At 43.0% G+C, this 20000-nt stretch overlaps 1 protein-coding gene across 1 annotated transcript in view; it reads right to left on the minus strand.

Moving 5' to 3' along the window:
• LOC108411240 (ral guanine nucleotide dissociation stimulator) overlaps positions 1-6516 on the minus strand; it is a 127750-nt gene extending 121234 nt beyond the window's left edge. Inside the window, exon 1 of the mRNA XM_037545687.1 lies at positions 4944-6516. Within this exon, the coding sequence (XP_037401584.1) occupies positions 4944-4973 (30 nt within the window). The 5' untranslated portion in view covers positions 4974-6516. The remainder of the gene's footprint in view (positions 1-4943) is intronic.
• Positions 6517-20000: the final 13484 nt, after the last annotated feature.

The raw sequence follows: 20000 nt of genomic DNA on the forward strand, positions 1-20000 counted from the left end.
ACTTTATTACACAAACATCAGTGGTGTGTTAAAACCATCGTGAATAGAAAATGACGGCGTTCTTTTACCCCCCTTGCCAGTGGTGCACTGTGCTACTGTACATATGCATTGCAGTACATCAGTCTGAGAAATAAAAACATACAGTATTGGTGCGGGTCAAAGGGCTGGGCCGTATGGCAAAAATATCAATGCACAGTGGTGATACCCATCAATCAATCAATCAATCAATCAATCAATCAACCTTTATTTTGACTCAGTACATTGAGGGCAACCCTCATTTTCAATGTAGCCGAGCATTTACAAAAACAGGGATTGACATGACAAAGAAAATAATAACTACATTTAATCATTTTAAATTAAAAGAAAATGTAAAATAACTGAATAAAAGATAAAAGTAGAGAAAAATAGAACTTGAGATTTAAATGGTAAGAAATTAATAAAATAGAATAAATAGATAAGAAATTAGTAAGGTAATAGTACAATATCACAAATTAAAAAAGTAATGATAAAAAAAAAAAAAATATATATATATATATATATATATATATAAAATTTTTAAAAAATTTATAAAAAATAAAATGAGAGGAAATAAATAAAAGAATAAAAAGAGATAAAGAACTAAGGAGAACTAACACAAAAATAAAAGTTAGGAATAAATATGATTAAGTCAAACCGGTACAGGCTGTCTGTAGGTGGTACCGCGCGCGTCGTGTTTTCATGTGCTTCTGTAACATTAACCTTCAGAGCTGGGCGATATGACGACATTAATCATGATCGAGATAAACTACATCCTTCCAACATGCTTTTCTGAGAATATCACGGATTCCCTGGAACCAGCGTTTAACGGTGTGTGTTCTGTGCATCTGCTCAGAATATGAGAGGCTGATATTGCATCTCACAAATAACACAACACACTGCTGCCAGTACACTGTGTAAGATGCAGCACTATAGCAGCTCACTGGAGAAATTAGAGAAGATAAAATAGGCCTGAAACTGTGGTGAGATCGACGTCAGTACTGAAAGAAAGAAAGAAGGTGGGAGAGGAAGATACATAGAGATGGAGGGAATGACGGAGAGAGAGAGAAATAAACAGAGAGAAAAAGAGATGATGGAGCAACAGGGTGAGAGAAAGATACAGAAAAGTAGGAATGACAAGAAGAGAGAGAGAGAGAGAGAGAGAGAGAGAGGGGGGGGGGTAGGAGTGAGAGACAAATAGAGAGACAGAAATATAGAGACAGAAATAGATTTATACATACAGAAATAGAAAGAGAGAGAGAGGAGGGGGTATAAGGGAGCAAGAGAGAGAGAGATAGAAATAGAGAGAGGGATGTAAGGGAGCAAGAGAGAGAGAGAAAGAGAAATGTAAGGGAACAAGAGAGAGAGATAGAGATAGAGAGAGAGATGTGAGGGAGCAAGAGAGAGAGAGATAGAGATAGAGAGATGTGAGGGAGCAAGAGAGAGAGAGAGAAAGAGAAATGTAAGGGAACAAGAGAGAGAGAGAGAGATAGAGAGATGTGAGGGAGCAAGAGAGAGAGAGATAGAGATAGAGAGATGTGAGGGAGCAAGAGAGAGAGAGAGAAAGAGAAATGTAAGGGAACAAGAGAGAGAGAGAGAGAGAGAGAGAGAGAGATGTGAGGGAGCAAGAGAGAGAGAGATAGAGATAGAGAGATGTGAGGGAGCAAGAGAGAGAGAGATAGAGATAGAGAGATGTGAGGGAGCAAGAGAGAGAGAGATAGAGATAGAGAGATGTGAGGGAGCAAGAGAGAGAGAGATAGAGATAGAGAGATGTGAGGGAGCAAGAGAGAGAGAGAAAGAGAAATGTAAGGGAACAAGAGAGAGAGAGAGAGAGAGAGAGAGATGTGAGGGAGCAAGAGAGAGAGAGAGAAAGAGAAATGTAAGGGAACAAGAGAGAGAGAGAGATAGAGAGAGAGAGATGTGAGGGAGCAAGAGAGAGAGAGATAGAGAGATGGTGAGAGAGTGAGGGGAGTGGAGTCTCTGGGATTGCCACCAAATGTAAGAGAGCAGAATCTAAATCAATGGCACTGACCAGATTTTTCTTGTCGGTAACCATGGCGACTGAAATACCTGGCCAGTTCTCTTCCAGTCTTTTACCTGCAGCTCATCACAGACGAGTATGTGCAGATGTACAGGGGGGGTTGGGGGGGGGGGGGGGGGGTGGGGGTTTATGGGGTGTATCATCTGGTTAATGAACCTTCCTGACCTACAGGAACCGCCTACAGCATCTCAGTCCAGGACCTCACAGCCTCTCTGCGATCACTGAGGGCCAAACTGCTTGATTTTGTGGCAGCTTTTCTCAGTATTTGGTTTCTGGCAGTAAATCTCTAGAAACGTGTGATGACTGTCAGCCTGAGAGATGACATTGGGGTACCACTTTACAATAAGACCCTTATAGAGGGTTTATGAATGGTTTAAAATTAGCTTATTAAAGGGCCCATATCATTGAAAACCTCACTTTTTGAGGATAAAAGAGTCTAATGTAGTATGTATCACTGTAAGTATCAAAGCACACCATTCACTCCCCAGTCCAGGGGTCGGTAAGCTGCAGTTGTACTGTTGCGGCTCCACGGCAGAATTAGATTTGTAGGTAAAAATAAAATAATCCTAATACAGTGAAATAAAGCTCTGCTGATCGTTCAACACAGTTTAACACCAAATGGTCTTAAACGCTGGAGTTAATGTAGCCTATATCTGCTAATTCACCAAAGACTGGTACATAGACTGCTGGTTACCATAGCAACGCAGACAACACTCTCGCTCACACACTTCTTGTTCAAATTTTCCCGTTCCACCTTAAATGCTGCTTCGGTTACATTCTGGCGCTTCAGGCACCACTTAAGGTGGAACGGGAAGATTCGAACAAGAAGCTGGTGAATGAGAAGCGACTTCATCCTCGTGAAAAGTCAAAAGTTGACTGTTTACATTTATACAAAAATTCTGCTTAGCCGTTTAGCTCCGCCCATTCAGTCGCATGTTTTTCAGCCTGGACTGCTTTTTGAATGGGACACAATAGAGGGCAGCCAATGAGAAGAGAGGTCATTTACATATCACAGTCTGATGTCTGGACTGTACAAATGAATTACGGCCGTTTTGGGTCGTATATGGGGTAAAAAAGAAGAAAATACAAGAAAATTGGAGAAGATGTGCCCTTTAATGGCTATTCATTATGTTGTAAACATCATAAAATCATAAACAAGCAGTTAGAACTACATTAAACTGATCTGATTTGATCAGATGATTTGATCAGACAGGCATACTCGTCAGATATAACAGCTGACAGCCGCCCCTTTTACTCATCCGTTATAACTACTTTAATCTCAGTTTATGATTTTTATTAATGACATAGTTCATAACCACTAATAAACCCACTTTAAACCATTCACAAACACTTCATAAGCGTAGTCTCAAGCTTGACATCATAACCATCGCAGAACACTTTTTGGTGCTATATAGAACCATTTTCCAAAAAGCCACCATGTGGAACCACACACAGCACCTTCTCCATCAGTCTGAAGAACCATTTAAACAAGCCAACGGTTCTTTGAGTGTTCAGGGTTCCATACAAAACCCCCATCGTTAGTTAATAACCATTAATAAACCATGCATAAACCATTTATAAGGGCGGTCTCATTACATTTATAAACACTTCAGAGGCGAGGTCTCAAGCTTGCCATTGTAACAATAGCAGAACTCTTTTTAGAGCTTTCTAGAACCATTTTCCAAAAAGTCACCATCTAGAACCAGACACAGCACCTTCTCCATCGGTCTGAAGAACCATTTCTATGCATGCAAATGGTTCTTTGAGTGTTCAGCGTTCCAAATAAAACCACTGGCTTTACTAAAGAACCCTTGAAGAACCATCTTTTTCAAGAGTGTTCAGAAAGATGTAATAAAGGGTGAACACACACACACACACACACACACACACACACACACACACACACACACAGGTCTCCACTGTGCGCCGGCCAGGTTCCGCGTGCCATAACAGCGTACAAAAGACGTGGCCTCGTGCCAGGCCTGTAATCCTTTTTGTAAAGACTATAGAGGGATGATTCCCAGCCTAGGGCCATTGTCTGAATAGGAAAGCATTCTTATGCTAATTTATTTTAATCAGTTCCAGCAACTGCGTCCAAACTGCGTCCATTTGTTTGTCCTGCTCTCGATCCCTCAGTCCTATCTGATGATGTTTTCATGAGGGAAAAACAAACAGACCACCTACCGATGTAGGGACACAGATTCACAGATACACTCAGCAGTACCGACTACACTGACCTGGCCGTCTCATCAACTATACTGGTCAGAAGCTGTTAGAATCGGTCCAGCCCAGCTTGGTTGGAAACTGTCCACATTGGGCAGAATTAAAGGAGAAGTCCACCAATTTTATAAAATCTCTGCATAACTCAGTTGTTAAGATATAAAGTCATTCGGAGTGGTTTCTAGATTTTAGGGAAACAAGTCCGAATTGTTTACAGTGGCGGTGATAGGAACCAGGCGTCAGAAGAGCTAGCAGTTAAATGAAATGGTTACGGATACATTGCCTGAGAATTTATTGTAATAATGATTTTACAGAACCCACTTATAGAGGAGATGGCCACGCTGTACAACGCCAGTTTACCTTTATCGACACGACATAGAAAAACTCAGAAGGCATGTGCAGGTTCACTGGTGGTATTGGATAGTAAATAAAACGGCTATATCTGTGTCGTAGTCATGGCAACCCCTGGTTCCCATCACCACCCCTATTAAAAAAGACTAGTTTCTCTACAGCGAACCATTCTGCACCGGACCACTCTGAACGACGCTGCAGCACAACTGAGTTCAACCAAAATTTTGCAAATGAGGTGGATTTTCCCTTCACAGTGCATTCGCAGCCCCTTTCTCACTGTGTGTGCCAAATCAGACAGAATTTAAAGTGTGCTTACCTGTGTATCCAGCATCATCATCATCATCATCTAGGATTCATAGCCTCTTCCTCGCCGGCCGGTTTTTTACTCTAAGACCCTTAAAACTCCTCTTCCAGCACTTGGAGGCCAAAAAACCCCACATATGTTGGATGTTGGACCCTGAGACACGTCCGGAACGACACAGCGGCTGGTTTCGGAGTATTAAAAGTGGAAAGAGTGGCTCGGAAGAAGCGTCCCTGACAGACGACGGAGGACAGTTCAAACAAAACGCGGACAATAGACAGCTGGTGATGAAGAAAAGCCCACCGTTGCAGATCCACTGGTATATTCTTCCCTTTAACCCTGGGGTTGGCACAGTAGTCCACATTCAGCCTGGGCCTAAAGTGGCCTGGCTTGTCAAAGGAACCTTAAACGTGTCCCTTTAACGGCAGGAACGTCCCCCTCTCCACATCTGGATGGCTTCAGGTGGAATTTAGGCCGGCCTCGAGAGAGTCCGAGGTGCCGTGCTGGTCTTGAGAAGGCCTGTCCGTAGAATTGCGTTCAAGCTGACCGTCAGATTCAGGGATGAGGGACAGCAGTGGGCTGACACTGGACAGTCAATAGAGGGGAGGGCCAAATAAAGCAGATAACAAAGATATAAGAGCATACACGCTAGTCTTCTTCACAAACAGGGCCAAGTGCAGGCCTGCAAAGCACACAAACCCCAATAGCAGGCCAGTGTGTGTTTACTTAAAGAGAAAGCAGGTCACTGCTGAGGTGACAGGCTGGAGATCCTCTTCAGGCTCTTCAGCATTTCTGGCCTCGGCTCTTCTTCTGATTCATCTCCCCATTTTCCCACGAAGGGAAAATCCAGAGGAGGATGCCAAAGCTGTTCCTGGCACAGTTATATCCCATCCACATGACAGATCTTCGTCTGCATCCCCGATGAACTCGACGGTTTCTATTTTTAATCCATCCCTCGTATCCTCCAGTGGCAAAATGGACGATGGCTCGTGTTTTTTTTCTTTTCTTTTCTTTTTTTTTAAGGCTACACACACTCCCCGTCCTTCCTCTCCGGGGTGTACAGTCGTCCTTTCCCCATCCTCCTCCTCCTCCTCCTCCTCCTCTCGCCGCTCTGCTCCGAGATGCTCCCACAAGGGGAAAAACATCAATGATAAAAAGGAGAGAAAGGCGAAAAGCGAGAGTCCTGAGCTGGAATAAAAGAAAAAAAGAAAAGAAAAGAAAAGAAACGCCCCCCCCCCAAAAAAACCCGAGCCCAGCCCAGAGCCCAGGCGTTGATTCAGCCCGAACCTCCGAAAGCACGCCGCTCTCGGGGCTTTAAATCTGCGGGTCCTCGGTGCATCTTCCCCGGATGGTCGATGATGCCGCCCTCCAGGGCAAGCCGCACCAACACCGCCCTCTTTTGGACGTCTCCAGCCACACGGACCTCCTCCAGCAGGGAAGCGACGGGCTGCAGCAGACGCCTTGCTGCAGATCTGACCTCGATTCTTCGCCTTTAAATCGCTACGTTGCGGGAATAATAACGAATGAAGAAGGCTGAGCGGAGTCTGTGAAGGAACAACAGCGCCGCGCTTTCTGGCGCCCCCTGCTGGCCAGAGCCGCACACTGCCCTGTACACAAGTCCCCCCCCCCTTTCTTCTCCTGGAGAGCTGCTCTTCTGCATCTAATCAGCAGCCCCGCCCCCGTCATTAACAAACGCAGCCGATCCAGCCAATCAGAGGCCTGGGAAGGGGTTCATCCGTGGGCAAGTCTACTCTGCCACTGCTTCTGCATGTATCCACAGATTCAGCCTACAGCAGTCTAACCCCGCCCCTTTACGATGACGTTCAAAGGAGCGTTTTAGCCTGGACTGCTGTTAGGCTGAGGCAAAACACACGGCAGCCAATTAGAACAGTGCTCATTTACATACGGTAGTCTTACAGCAGCTCTGAGCACTTTTTCACTAACTGCGCTGTAATCACACTAGACGTAGCTGTTAATTATTGATCCCTTTATATATGATCTATAGTACAGTAGGTATAGTATGTGTAGTGCAACATAGAATAGTATTTATTACATTACATTATACAGCAGTCAGTCCCGGCCACGCGAGCTGATTGGTTGAGAGGCGTTCTAATTGTGCTGTTATTTCACCATAACGTCACAGGTTTTTCACAAACACTGTGTTAATCCGCTGAGACGCCGTTGCTAAGCAACGACTTTGACAGCTGTAGGAGACGCTCGAGCCATTTGAACATTTTTTCTTCTTACTTTGCCACAAACAGAAAACGGACGCTGTTAAGACCACATTTGATTGACAGATTTGGTCAGACTCTGAAGACGAGACGACACTAAATTCCCAAACTGTCGTCACCACTGAGCAGCTTTTCAGTCGGCAGCTGTGACAGAAGATCAGCTGAACAACCTGGAATCAGCCAGAAATGAACCCAACACCATTCGCCAAACTAAACGGGCTGTAAGAAGCTTCACAGACCGGCTGGAATAAAACAACATTAATACTGATCTGGAGAAACTGACCAAACTGAGCTGAACCTGATATTGGGTCAGTTTTACGGCTCAGTCTGAACTTCAGAAGGCGGGGCTTACAGCAGACTGAGCAGCGAGTGGGCGGAGCTCGTTACTCTGGCATGGTAACAAGCTGCTCGTTAAGGAGCTATAATTTGGTGGAAGGAACTGAACATTAAAACATATTAAACGCCGCGTTCACGGCCAGTTTATTCACGCCCTCGACTCGTCCCTGCGAACAAATCACAGCAGTGATGTTATTTCGTGATAACACACTCCCTCTCGTGTTCTATTGCTAAAGTATACTGGCTTTTGAACTGTGCGCTGATAACAAGCTGAGTGGTCTTTAGCCTGGAGGACACAGAGTCCATGATTTCCAAAAAGAATTTCAAATGTTGATTCGTCTGACCACAGGACACTTTTCCACTTCCCCTCAGTCCATTTTAAATGAGCTCGGGCCCAGAGAAGGTGGCAGCATTTCTGGGTCATGTCTGTGTTTGGTTTCTTCTTTGCATTTTAGAGTTTTACTTAGCACTTGTGGATTCAGTGATGAACTGCTGAACAAACTGATGAACAAACAAAAAAAAAAAACAATAAAAGTTTCAAAATTTGACACGTTGTCTTTGTACGACCTTCAATGGAATGTAGGGTTTAAATGATTTGCACATCATTGCATTTTGTTTTCATTTACATTTTCCACAGCATCCCAACTTTTTTGGAATTGGGTTTTGTAGAAACTGTGCAGAAAAATGTATCTAAGTGTGTCTCTTTTCACCTAGAAAATCAACGAAACATGTCGTTTGACAGCAAGTGTTCCAACTTTTCTATAAGACTGTATGTATTTGGCTCTTTATATTGAGGAGACTCTAAAAAAAGAGTAAAAGTGGGAGGAAGAAAGAAAGAAAGAAAGAAAGAAAGATGGAAAAGCGCCTACTGACAGAGGAAGAACGTGGAGAGAGATAGAAAACAAGAAAGTGAAGATGACGCAGCAGAAACAGGGACTGTTGTAATATTTATTGTGCATAATGCAAACACTGTAAAAACGGATATATAACTTCAGCACTAAGATCTATCTCTGTTTATACAAAACCTTTCCACATGCAAATAAAAGAAAAAGAGTAAAACACACACACACACACACACACACACACACACACACACACACACACACAAACCCACGCTGAGGTTCACACACTCAAAGAAGTTAAACACACATGAGACGAAATACATAAACGCGAGGGACGTAAAAGGAGCAGGTGAATTATTTATTTCTTCAAAAACGCTACATCATTTCTTCCTCTACACCCACTGATTAACCCTTGTGTGGTGTTCAGGTCTGTGGGACCCATTTTCAATGTTTACCAAAAGAAAGAAATTGTGTGATTTATTATTATTTCAGCCTCAGATTCTTTCCTTTTGCTCATTTTCTGCAAAGATCATATAAAATAACCCATTTTCAGAGCTTCACTCTGTTCACCCCCCACACATTCATACTACACATGTGGTGTTGGGCTGACCCCGCGGGGAGTGAAAGTGTGGAGGTGCTGTGTCCTTCACTCTGTTCTCCTCCTACATGGCCTGCTGTTAGTGTGTGTGTGTGTGTGTGTGTGTGTGTGAGGTTGGAGAACATGGACAGGCTGCTGACTGGCTACAGCTGCTAAAGGAGAACTCTATGCTGGCCATTTGTGATATTTTAAACATCTGGTATATTTACATAAATTGTTTTGGCTGTATTTTGATTTAACAGGCCAATAATGTGGTGGGTCCACCAGACCGCTGAGTAACAAACCCATCAACACCACACAAGGGTTTATATACAAAGTTACAATTCAAAAGTTACATTAGAGCGACCAGAATGTTTGTTAAATGACAGTAAAGCAACAGAGGCTGCTCTTATTATCATCATCATTTAAATCCCCTCCTCGCCCAAACCCAACAAAAACACAAACACTGTAAAGAAATAAACTGGTGGCAGTTGCACTGTAATCTGTAATCTTTATAATGAAACGTAAAAACGACCAGCATTTCTCCATCCACTTACTCCTACACTAACAGGGGAATTCCACTGATCTTTCAAAAAAATCAGCATAATTAAATGGTTACTATGCGATCAAAGTCCTTCTCTAACTAAAGAAGCAAAGCAGACACCAAACAAGTCTGGGCTGATCGACTACATTTGGGATATGATGGGGAAACATGCGAAAGTGTTTGGACATTTTGTGTTGTGCCGGGCAGTGTATCTTACCGCATTGCTATGTAACAATAGTGATATTACTGCTCAGTTTTGGTGATAATTTTCAACAATACATTTAATACTGAGCGTTATATGACCGATTTAATGCGTACGGTGGCGTCGATGGTGCCAAGCTGTTTGTTTTTAGCTATTAGTTCTACTTTCTGTGTTTTATTAATGGCAACCCGACGTGGGATTTTAAAATTTCTGCAGAATTAAATGGCTAAGATATAAGCAAAGTCACTCAGAGTGGTTTGGTGTGAAATGCTTCATTCTAGAGAAACCGACTGAGGCAGAATTGTTCACAGTGGTGGTGATAGGAACCAGATGTCTGAAGAGTTTAATGCCTTTAAAAGCTACACTGAAAGTTCTTACACAAAATGGTTATGAATACACTGCCTGATGCTGCTGTGGCCTATAAAGAGATGGATCCTAAAATGAGACTATACACTCACTGGCCACTTTATTAAGTAAAAGGTTGGACCCCCTTTTGCCGTCAGACCTGCCTTAATTCTTCATGTCAAACTTTCAACAAGGTGCTGGAAACGTTCCTCAGAGATTCTGGCTGGTTATTTGAGTTCCTGCTGCCTTTCTATCATCTGGAACCAGTCTGCCCATTCTCCTCTGACCTCTCACATCAACAAGGCATTTTCGTCCACACAACTGACCGCTCACTGGATATTTCCTCTTTTTCGGACCGTTCTCTGTGAACCCTAGAGATGGTTGTGTGTGAAAATCCCAGTAGATCAGCAGTTTCTGAAATACTCAGACCAGCCCGTCTGGCACCAACAACCACGCCACGTTCAAAGTCACTTAAATCCCCTTTCTTCCCCGTTCTGATGCTCGGTCTGCACTTCAGCAAGTCGTCTTGACCACCTCTACATGCCTGAATGCACTGAGTTGCAGCCGTGTGATTGGCTGATTAGCTATGTGTGCTAACAAGCAATTAAACAGGTGTACCTAATAATGTGGCTGGTGAGTGTATATACATCAGCCATCAGTGATTTAGGCGACAAGAAGTGAAAAGTCGCTGCCGGTATGAACGCAGGGTCAAAGTAGGTTCTTTGTCATGTTAATCAACCAAATTCTCAGACAATCAGCAGACGAGGAAATCCCCACAAGGCTCACTAGCACACTCTCCTTTCTCCTCCTGGACGACTTTCTCCTCCTGAAATGTGACTTCTCTTACCCTGCCCTTTGTATCGGCTAAACTGATGCAGGCTGAATAGACAGACGTATATAAAGTTATGGGGCAGTCGTGGGCTGGAGGTTAGGGAACTGGCCCTGTGAGCGGAAGGTCGCCGGTTCGATCCCCAGAGCCGACAGTCCATGACTGAGGTGTCCTTGAGCAAGACACCTAACCCCCAACTGCTCCCCGGGCGCCGTGGATAGGGCTGCCCACCACTCCGGGCAAGTGTGCTCACTGCCCCCTAGTGTGTGTGTTCACTACTGTGTATGTGGTGTTTCACTTCACGGATGGGTTAAATGCGGAGGTGGAATTTCCCCGTTGTGGGATCAAAAAAGTATCACTTATGAAACTTTAACAGTCTTTACACACTACAATCAAAATGACCTAAAAATGCAGCTTTAAGGGGAAAACATTTTGGCTTGACTTAGAGACCTTGAAAGAATGTCTTTACCTGGCACTGAAGGATTCTCTAATCCTGACTCTGTAAACCCTGTTTTCCTCTCTCATCTCTTCACCACAACATCAGAGCATGAATTATTAACTAATGGATTAGAGTGAATGTCAGGATCTACAGATTTAATCCTGCTCCTTTGGTGAACTAAGAAAAGGAAGGTTCTACATGTACTTTAACGCTGCATCTCTGCTAGAGCTCCGGGCCTGAATCAGGCCTGAACAAACATAGAAGTTAAAGAAGAAAAAATCTGTTAAAGAAGAGAAAATAAAGCAGGTAAAATCTGTTAAAGAAGAGAAACTAAAGCAGGTAAAATCTGTTAAAGAAGAGAAACTAAAGCAGAGTAAAATCTGTTAAAGGAGAGAAACTAAAGCAGGTAAAATCTGTTAAAGAAGAGAAACTAAAGCAGGTAAAATCTGTTAAAGAAGAGAAACTAAAGCAGAGTAAAATCTGTTAAAGGAGAGAAACTAAAGCAGGTAAAATCTGTTAAAGAAGAGAAACTAAAGCAGGTAAAATCTGTTAAAGGAGAGAAACTAAAGCAGAGTAAAATCTGTTAAAGGAGAGAAACTAAAGCAGGTAAAATCTGTTAAAGAAGAGAAACTAAAGCAGAGTAAAATCTGTTAAAGAAGAGAAACTAAAGCAGGTAAAATCTGTTAAAGAAGAGAAACTAAAGCAGGTAAAATCTGTTAAAGAAGAGAAACTAAAGCAGGTAAAATCTGTTAAAGAAGAGAAACTAAAGCAGAGTAAAATCTGTTAAAGGAGAGAAACTAAAGCAGGTAAAATCTGTTAAAGGAGAGAAACTAAAGCAGGTAAAATCTGTTAAAGGAGAGAAACTAAAGCAGAGTAAAATCTGTTAAAGGAGAGAAACTAAAGCAGGTAAAATCTGTTAAAGGAGAGAAACTAAAGCAGAGTAAAATCTGTTAAAGGAGAGAAACTAAAGCAGAGTAAAATCTGTTAAAGGAGAGAAACTAAAGCAGGTAAAATCTGTTAAAGAAGAGAAACTAAAGCAGAGTAAAATCTGTTAAAGAAGAGAAACTAAAGCAGAGTAAAATCTGTTAAAGGAGAGAAACTAAAGCAGAGTAAAATCTGTTAAAGAAGAGAAACTAAAGCAGAGTAAAATCTGTTAAAGGAGAGAAACTAAAGCAGGTAAAATCTGTTAAAAGACAGAAACTAAAGCAGGTAAAATCTGTTAAAGTAGTGAAACTAAAGCAGGTAAAATCTGTTAAAGGAGAGAAACTAAAGCAGAGTAAAATCTGTTAAAGACAAACTAAAGCAGGTAAAATCTGTTAAAAGACAGAAAATAAAGCAGGTAAAATCTGTTAAAGGAGAGAAACTAAAGCAGAGTAAAATCTGTTAAAAGACAGAAACTAAAGCAGGTAAAATCTGTTAAAGGAGAGAAACTAAAGCAGGTAAAATCTGTTAAAGGAGAGAAACTAAAGCAGGTAAAATCTGTTAAAAGACAGAAACTAAAGCAGAGTAAAATCTGTTAAAAGACAGAAACTAAAGCAGAGTAAAATCTGTTAAAAGACAGAAACTAAAGCAGGTAAAATCTGTTAAAAGACAGAAACTAAAGCAGAGTAAAATCTGTTAAAAGACAGAAACTAAAACAGGTAAAAGCTGTTAAAAGACACAAATTAAAGCAGAATAAAATCTGTTAAAAGACAGAAACTAAAGCAGAGTAAAATCTGTTAAAAGACAGAAACTAAAGCAGGTAAAATCTGTTAAAAGACACAAATTAAAGCAGAATAAAATCTGTTAAAAGACAGAAACTAAAGCAGGTAAAATCTGTTAAAAGACAGAAACTAAAGCAGGTAAAATCTGTTAAAAGACACAAATTAAAGCAGAATAAAATCTGTTAAAAGACAGAAACTAAAGCAGGTAAAATCTGTTAAAACACAGAAAATAAAGCAGGTAAAATCTGTTAACGGCCTGGAATTTGGCTGAGAGAAATCCCAACTGTAAACTATTTGAGAAATGAAGTGTGACCCTGACATATTCCTTGTAATTAGTTAAGTCCTGCCGGATTCAGATAAATGTTTCTAGCTCTAATACTTGTAACACAGAAAAAAATGTGTGGAATCCGACGTCCTCCAACCAGCACAGCTGCACAAACTTGTATCTGAACGATCTTCACACTGCTAAAGGGGAGCGTTTCTATTAGCAGCAAAATAAGCCTCAACAGAAAATGAAACGCTCTTAAAAAAGATGACTCTTCAAGGGTTCTTTGGTGAAGACAATGGTTCTATATAGAACCCCGGACACTCAAAGAACCCCTCTGCATGATTAAAAAGGCCTTTGCATTGTGTTCTTTAATGGGGAATGTACTGGAGATGGTTCTGAATAAAAGCTTTTTGAAATGGGTTCTTCTATTATGACGATGTCAAGTATAGTGCAATAAAAGAACCCTTCTTGGTGCTATATAGAGGCATTTTCTTTACTAAGGAACCCTGATGTATACAGACAGGAGGCTTAATCTTACAGCTTTACACAGACTGATATCCCACCACGAAGCCAAAGGTGACAAACACTGCAAATCTACATTGCAGCATGCATTACAACATATGGCGGGAATATCAGCGCCGCAGAGCTAACAAGCCTTAATCCAGTGACTCAGATGGACACACTAAGTAAAAGACTTACTTACTGTTGTTTTATTTAAGTTCAGAGTAGGGCTGAAACAACTGGCTTATAAAGTTGATTAGTCAAACTATAATGCTCTAAATGTGGTCATTCTGGCAGCTATGATGTTATAGCGGCAAGGGGTGGGCAGTAAGGGGTGGGCGATGTTATGGTGATCATGTCATAATATGTTTTTCTGAGCACATAATGGACACCGTCAGTACTTAAAGCTACACTATGGTAAGTCTGGGTTAGAGGTCGCAACCCAAATGTTAAGAAGATCCATTTTGTCCTTTCGACAAAAATCAAACCACCTTGAGAGCCACAAAAATGTTCTGTCCATTTTACCATCTTGGCTGTAAATATGTCTCACTCTGCGCTAGTATAGGGTAAACAATATAAATGAAAACGCAGACTTGCTTCGTTCTGCTTTGAGCTTCAGCTCAGCTACAGCTGCTTTTCTCACATCTCCAGCAGGAAACCTTTCCGCAAAAGTAGAACAGTTTCTTGCAAAATGTCTCTCGACCTTCGATTTTCAACGAGGCTGAAGGCGCTTCTCATTCGCCAGCTTCCTATTTGAAGTTCTCCATTCCACCTTAAATGGTGCCTGAGGTGCCAGAATGTAACTGAAGCGCCATTTAAGGTAGAATGGGAAGATTAAAACAAGAAGCTGGAGAACAAAAGTGACTTTTTAGTGTCTGTCAGTTTCTCATTGCAGATTCAACGTATCAGGAAACCAGCTGGAGTGACTAAAAATAAAAAGTCCAAAATTATCAACGTTCATCTTACATCTCTCTCTCTGCATTTCTGTTAGCTAATAGCTGGGGGAGACTCTTGTCTGCGTTGCTATGGTCACCAGCAGTCTGCATGCCAACCTACAGGGTTAAAGGGGGAATCAGTAGTTCTACATTAACTCCAGAATTTATGACCATTTATTGTTAAACTGTGTTGAACGATCAGCAGAGCTTTATTTTACTGTAAATGAGGATTATTTTATTATTATCTACTGATCTAATTCTGCTATGGAGCCAAAACAGGGCAGTAAAAGAGCCGTATGTTGTCGACGCCTGGTCTGGGGGCTTTGTAGATCTCTCTGATGGAACTGTGTAGGTATTTGCAACATGTAGAAGAACATTTAGTCGCTTCCCCTCCCCTGAGTGGATGAATCTGATGATTGTAAGTGCACTGTGCGAGAACCTAAAGAGAATTCATCCTTGGTGAAGGAGGTGTCTTCCGAGGATGTGAGTGTATCTACTACTGTCCTCATTACTTCATCAGTATAGTGTTGATTTTGCATTTGAGGCCTGAACATGAAGCCAGACCTTCTTTTAGAACTTGTGCATGTGACGTATGATTACGTATTAATATGTAAAGATGCATGACGTGGTCCAAAAACTCACTTTCATGTTTAACCCACTTTTTGTGCATATCTAGTCAAGTGCAATTCCCACCTGCTAGTCATATCTCTCCTGTTACCAGTAATGGACAGCTCAATGGACATTGGACAGCTCAACACACTTGGGCCCAATCCCATTGCACCCCTTGTCCCCATCACTTAGCCCCCTCTTACCTGTTCTCATCTAGGAGTAGGGTGTCCCAAGACAGAGGGAAAGGGTGAAGTGTTAGAGCTACGTGGCCCTCCAAACGGATGTTTTTCAGAGACTCCAAACAGTGTTATGAAAAAAAGAGACTTGCAACCTGTCTGCACAAGCAACCAAATAAACCCTCAAATGTGAGAATTTTCTCCATTAAAAACTACGATGACCACTGTATTATCCTAGTTTAATGTTGGTTCAATGTATATTATGGTCCTTTTCTTCATAAGAAGCTTACAAGCAGTTTAGAAGTAGCTTAAAAGTACGCTAGTAGTTTGCTGATGTCTCAGCGGCAAGCTAGCTAAATTTCCCGTTCCACCTTAAATGGTGCAGCAGTTACATTCTGGCACCTCAGGCGTCACAAAGGCTGCTCCATTTAAGGTGGAACGGGAAAGTTCAAACAAGAAGTTGGTGAATCTCTGACTTCAGCTTCACTGAAGAATTAGGGGGGGGTGATGATAAATAACTGCCCCCCTCTTTGAAGGCGTATGATCCCTAAATGTAACTAAAGCCCAGCAGTGAGGAGCTGAACTTTCCCTCCTCTGCTGTCCCTGCAGACGGGCAGGGTCGCCTACAGAGCAGCGCCAGTAGCTGTTAATGAAGAAATGTTTTTTATTTGAGGCTTGTCAAATAAAAGTAGGGAAAGATCTCAACCACTACCCCTTGTAACTCAGTTCCAAGGGGCAAGGCGACACTCGAAAACAAGGGGTAGGGGTAAAAAGAAGGAATGGGACTGGACCTTGGAGTTCACTGAATTCCAACTATTACATAAGCGAACAGATGCCCATGCTGAGTGAAGAGGGAGAGGGGGGGTCCATCCAGAGAGAAAGAGAGGTCAGCTATGCTGCCTTGGACCCCCGGCTACACATAGCTGTGGCATCGCTGAGGACCGGCAGGGCCCGTGCTTCTGTATCTGAAAGCAGTGTTGCTTCTTTTCCCTTCACTCTCTCTTTTTAACATTTAGCTACATGTTCAGAAATACAGTGTACAACTGTCGTCCTCCTCCACCCCCACATCCCTCCCTCCTTCAGTGTCGCACTGACCTCACTGCTCTAGAACCCGTCTCTCTGTAAAAACACTCAGCGCCATGTGTTAGTAATCTCACACTGAGAGAGAACCGAGTTACGCAACCGTCCTGAGGAGGGTGAGTAGGAGGAGAACTGCAGGAGGGAGCACAGAGAGAGAGAGAGGGGGAGAGAGAGAGAGAGAGAGAGAGGGAGAGAGAGAGAGAGAGAGAGAGAGAGGGGGAGAGAGAGATGACCTAAGTCTTTGGCTTTCACTCTGGACAGCGAAAACAGACGAGTGAGGAGGAGCAGCTTCTGTTCTTAAAGCCTCAGATACAAAGTGGACACGTCACTGATAGTAACTAAGCACAGGCCGTATCAACAGTCCACAAACAACGGCTGACCTTTCTTTCATCCCAGCACTCACTCTGGCCATTTAAAGGGCCCATCTCCTGTGTTTTTCTCGCATTTTACTTTTCCCCTTTGAAGTCCATTTATATACCAAAACTGACCAATTCATTTCATACATGCCATTTTTCACTCCTTCTTTATCCTGTTGCATTAAACACACTGATACATGTAAAATGATCTGTGTTCTGATTGGTTGCCCTCAGAGCAGAGAACTTGTAGAGAGGAAAATTACCACTCTGTAATGTCTTCTGGGTTTCTCAAACACTAGGGGGCGCTCGTGAGCGAGTCCAAAGTGAATCAGTTGAGAGGAAGCATTTGAGCAAAATCATAGTTTATAAATGATTAAACATTTTAAATATAAAATACTACATTCATCTTCTAAACACTGAGCAGCATACAACTTTTAAAACACCACTGTTGTAGTTTTAAGAACTTTTACGCTCCAGTTATGAGTTTAAAACGACGCCTCATGTACGTTTTCATGACGTCTGTGAGTGCGAACAGCCAAAGAGCTGCTCCGCTCGCCAACCAATCAGCACTCAGTAGAAGTAATGTTGGCATCATGCTGCCTAAAACTTTTTTTTTTTGCAGAAAATAGGAAACATAGGTACATTTTTATTGTTTTTTTTTGTGAAATACATCCTTCTTCTTTCTAAAATGAAAGGAAAGTTCAGGGCAACTGATTAGAAACAAATTTAAGGTTTAAATTTTAACCATTTAGCTGCATTCACTTCCATTCATTACGGATTTGCTATAATGGTGATATAATGGTGGAAATAAGAAGTGGCCAGGCTCCTCATGAACTGGCTCTGTTCAGAGCTGAAACACTCCTTATTGCTTTAGTGTGAAAGGAAGGAACTTAAATGTCGTAGGCTGAATAGGTCAATATGTCAATGAGCTTGTTGTCATGACATCACTGAAACAATCTGAAGCGGGCTGTTTTTGCTGTGGCACTTACTATCCACAAAGGAGGCCTAAAAAAGGTCTGAGATTTGAGAACTGCTGTGTTAGCTGATGTCCCTCTGTCCTCAGTAGCACGTCTTGCAATGCCATGTAGGTCCACGTTCAGCTGCTGTAATGATCTACAGTGTTTACTAGAAATTACAAATGTAATGTAGGAGACTGTAGACCCTCAAGCTCACTCTGGAATTGAATGATTTCCCAGATGATTAGAAAAGTTGCAGAAATTCGTAACGCCAAAAACACGCAAACAGGGATCCGTTTCGATCATGGCTTTAGCTTTGTCCTACTTTTTCCATTCTCCTGGACCTCTGGCCTCCTGAAACATTCTTTGGATGTCATCACCACCACCAACACTACAGTGATGCTCTATTAAACACAAAGCTAGACCACACAAACCATTTCATCTAAGAGCTGGACACACCAATCAGGCATAACATGATGACCACCTCCTTGTATCTACGCTCACTGTCCATCTTATCAGCTCCACTTACTGTATAGCTGGTCTTTGTAGTTCTACAGTTACAGACTGTAGTCCATCTGTTTCTCTGATACTCTGTTACCCTGTTCTTCAGTGGTCAGGACCCCCATGGACCCTCACAGAGCAGGTACTATTTGGGTGGTGGGTCGTTCTCAGCATTGCAGTAACACTGACGTGGTGGTGGTGTGTTAGTGTGTGTTGCGCTGGTCTGAGTAGGTTTGCTGTGTGTGTGTGTGTGTGTGTGTGTGTGTGTGTGTGTATATACATATAAACACTGCTCAAAAAAATAAAGGGAGCACTTAAACAACACAATATAACTCCAAGTAAATCAAACTTCTGTGAAATCAAACTGTCCACTTAGGAAGCAACACTGACAATCAGTTTCACAGCTGTTGTGTAAATGGAACAGACAACAGGTGGAAATTACTGGCAATTAGCAAGACACACTCAGTGAAGGAGAGGTTCTGCAGGTGGGACCACAGACCACTTCTCAGTACCTTTCTGCTTTCTGGCTGATGTTTTGGTCACTTTTGAATGTTGGTGGTGCTTTCACACTCGTGGTAGCAGGAGACGGACTCTACAACCCACACAAGTGGCTCAGGTAGTGCAGCTCATCCAGGATGGCACATCAATGCGAGCTGTGGCAAGAAGGTTTGCTGTGTCTGTCAGCGTAGTGTCCAGAGCCTGGAGGCGCTACCAGGAGACAGGCCAGTACACCAGGAGACGCGGAGGAGGCCGTAGGAGGGCAACAACCCAGCAGCAGGACCGCTACCTCCACCTTTGTGCAAGGAGGAACAAGAGGAGCTGCCAGAGCCCTGCAGAATGACCTCCAGCAGGCCACAAATGTGCATGTGTCTGGACAAACGGTTAGAAACCGACTCCATGAGGACGGTATGAGGGCCCGACGTCCACAGATGGGGGTTGTGCTCACAGCCCAACACCGTGCAGGACACTTAGCATTTGCCAGAGAACACCAGGATTGGCAAATTCGCCACTGGCGCCCTGTGATCTTCACAGATGAAAGCAGGTTCACACTGAGCACGGGACAGAGTCTGGAGATGCCGTGGAGAACGATCTGCTGCCTGCAACATCCTTCAGCATGACCGGTTTGGCAGTGGGTCAGTAATGGTGTGGGGTGGCATTTCTTTGGAGGGCCGCACAGCCCACCATGTGCTCGCCAGAGGTAGCCTGACTGCCATTAGGTACCAAGATGACCCCCTCAGACCCTTGTGAGACCATATGCTGGTGCAGTTGGCCCTGGGTTCCTCCTAATGCAGGACGATGCTAGACCTCATGTGGCTGGAGTGTGTCAGCAGTTCCTGCAAGATGAAGGCATTGAAGCTATGGACTGGCCCGCCCGTTCCCCAGACCTGAATCTGATTGAGCACATCTGGGACATCATGTCTCGCTCCATCCACCAACGCCACGTTGCACCACAGACTGTCCAGGAGTTGGCGGATGCTTTAGTCCAGGTCTGGGAGGAGATGCCTCAAGAGACCATCCGCCACCTCATCAGGAGCTGCCCAGGCATTGTAGGGAGGTCATACAGGCACGTGGAGGCCACACACAATACTGAGCCTCATTTTGACTTGTTTTAAGGACATTACATCAAAGTTGGATCAGCCTG

This window comes from Pygocentrus nattereri, chromosome 16 (genome assembly GCF_015220715.1).
Source record: "Pygocentrus nattereri isolate fPygNat1 chromosome 16, fPygNat1.pri, whole genome shotgun sequence".
NCBI lineage: Eukaryota > Metazoa > Chordata > Actinopteri > Characiformes > Serrasalmidae > Pygocentrus > Pygocentrus nattereri.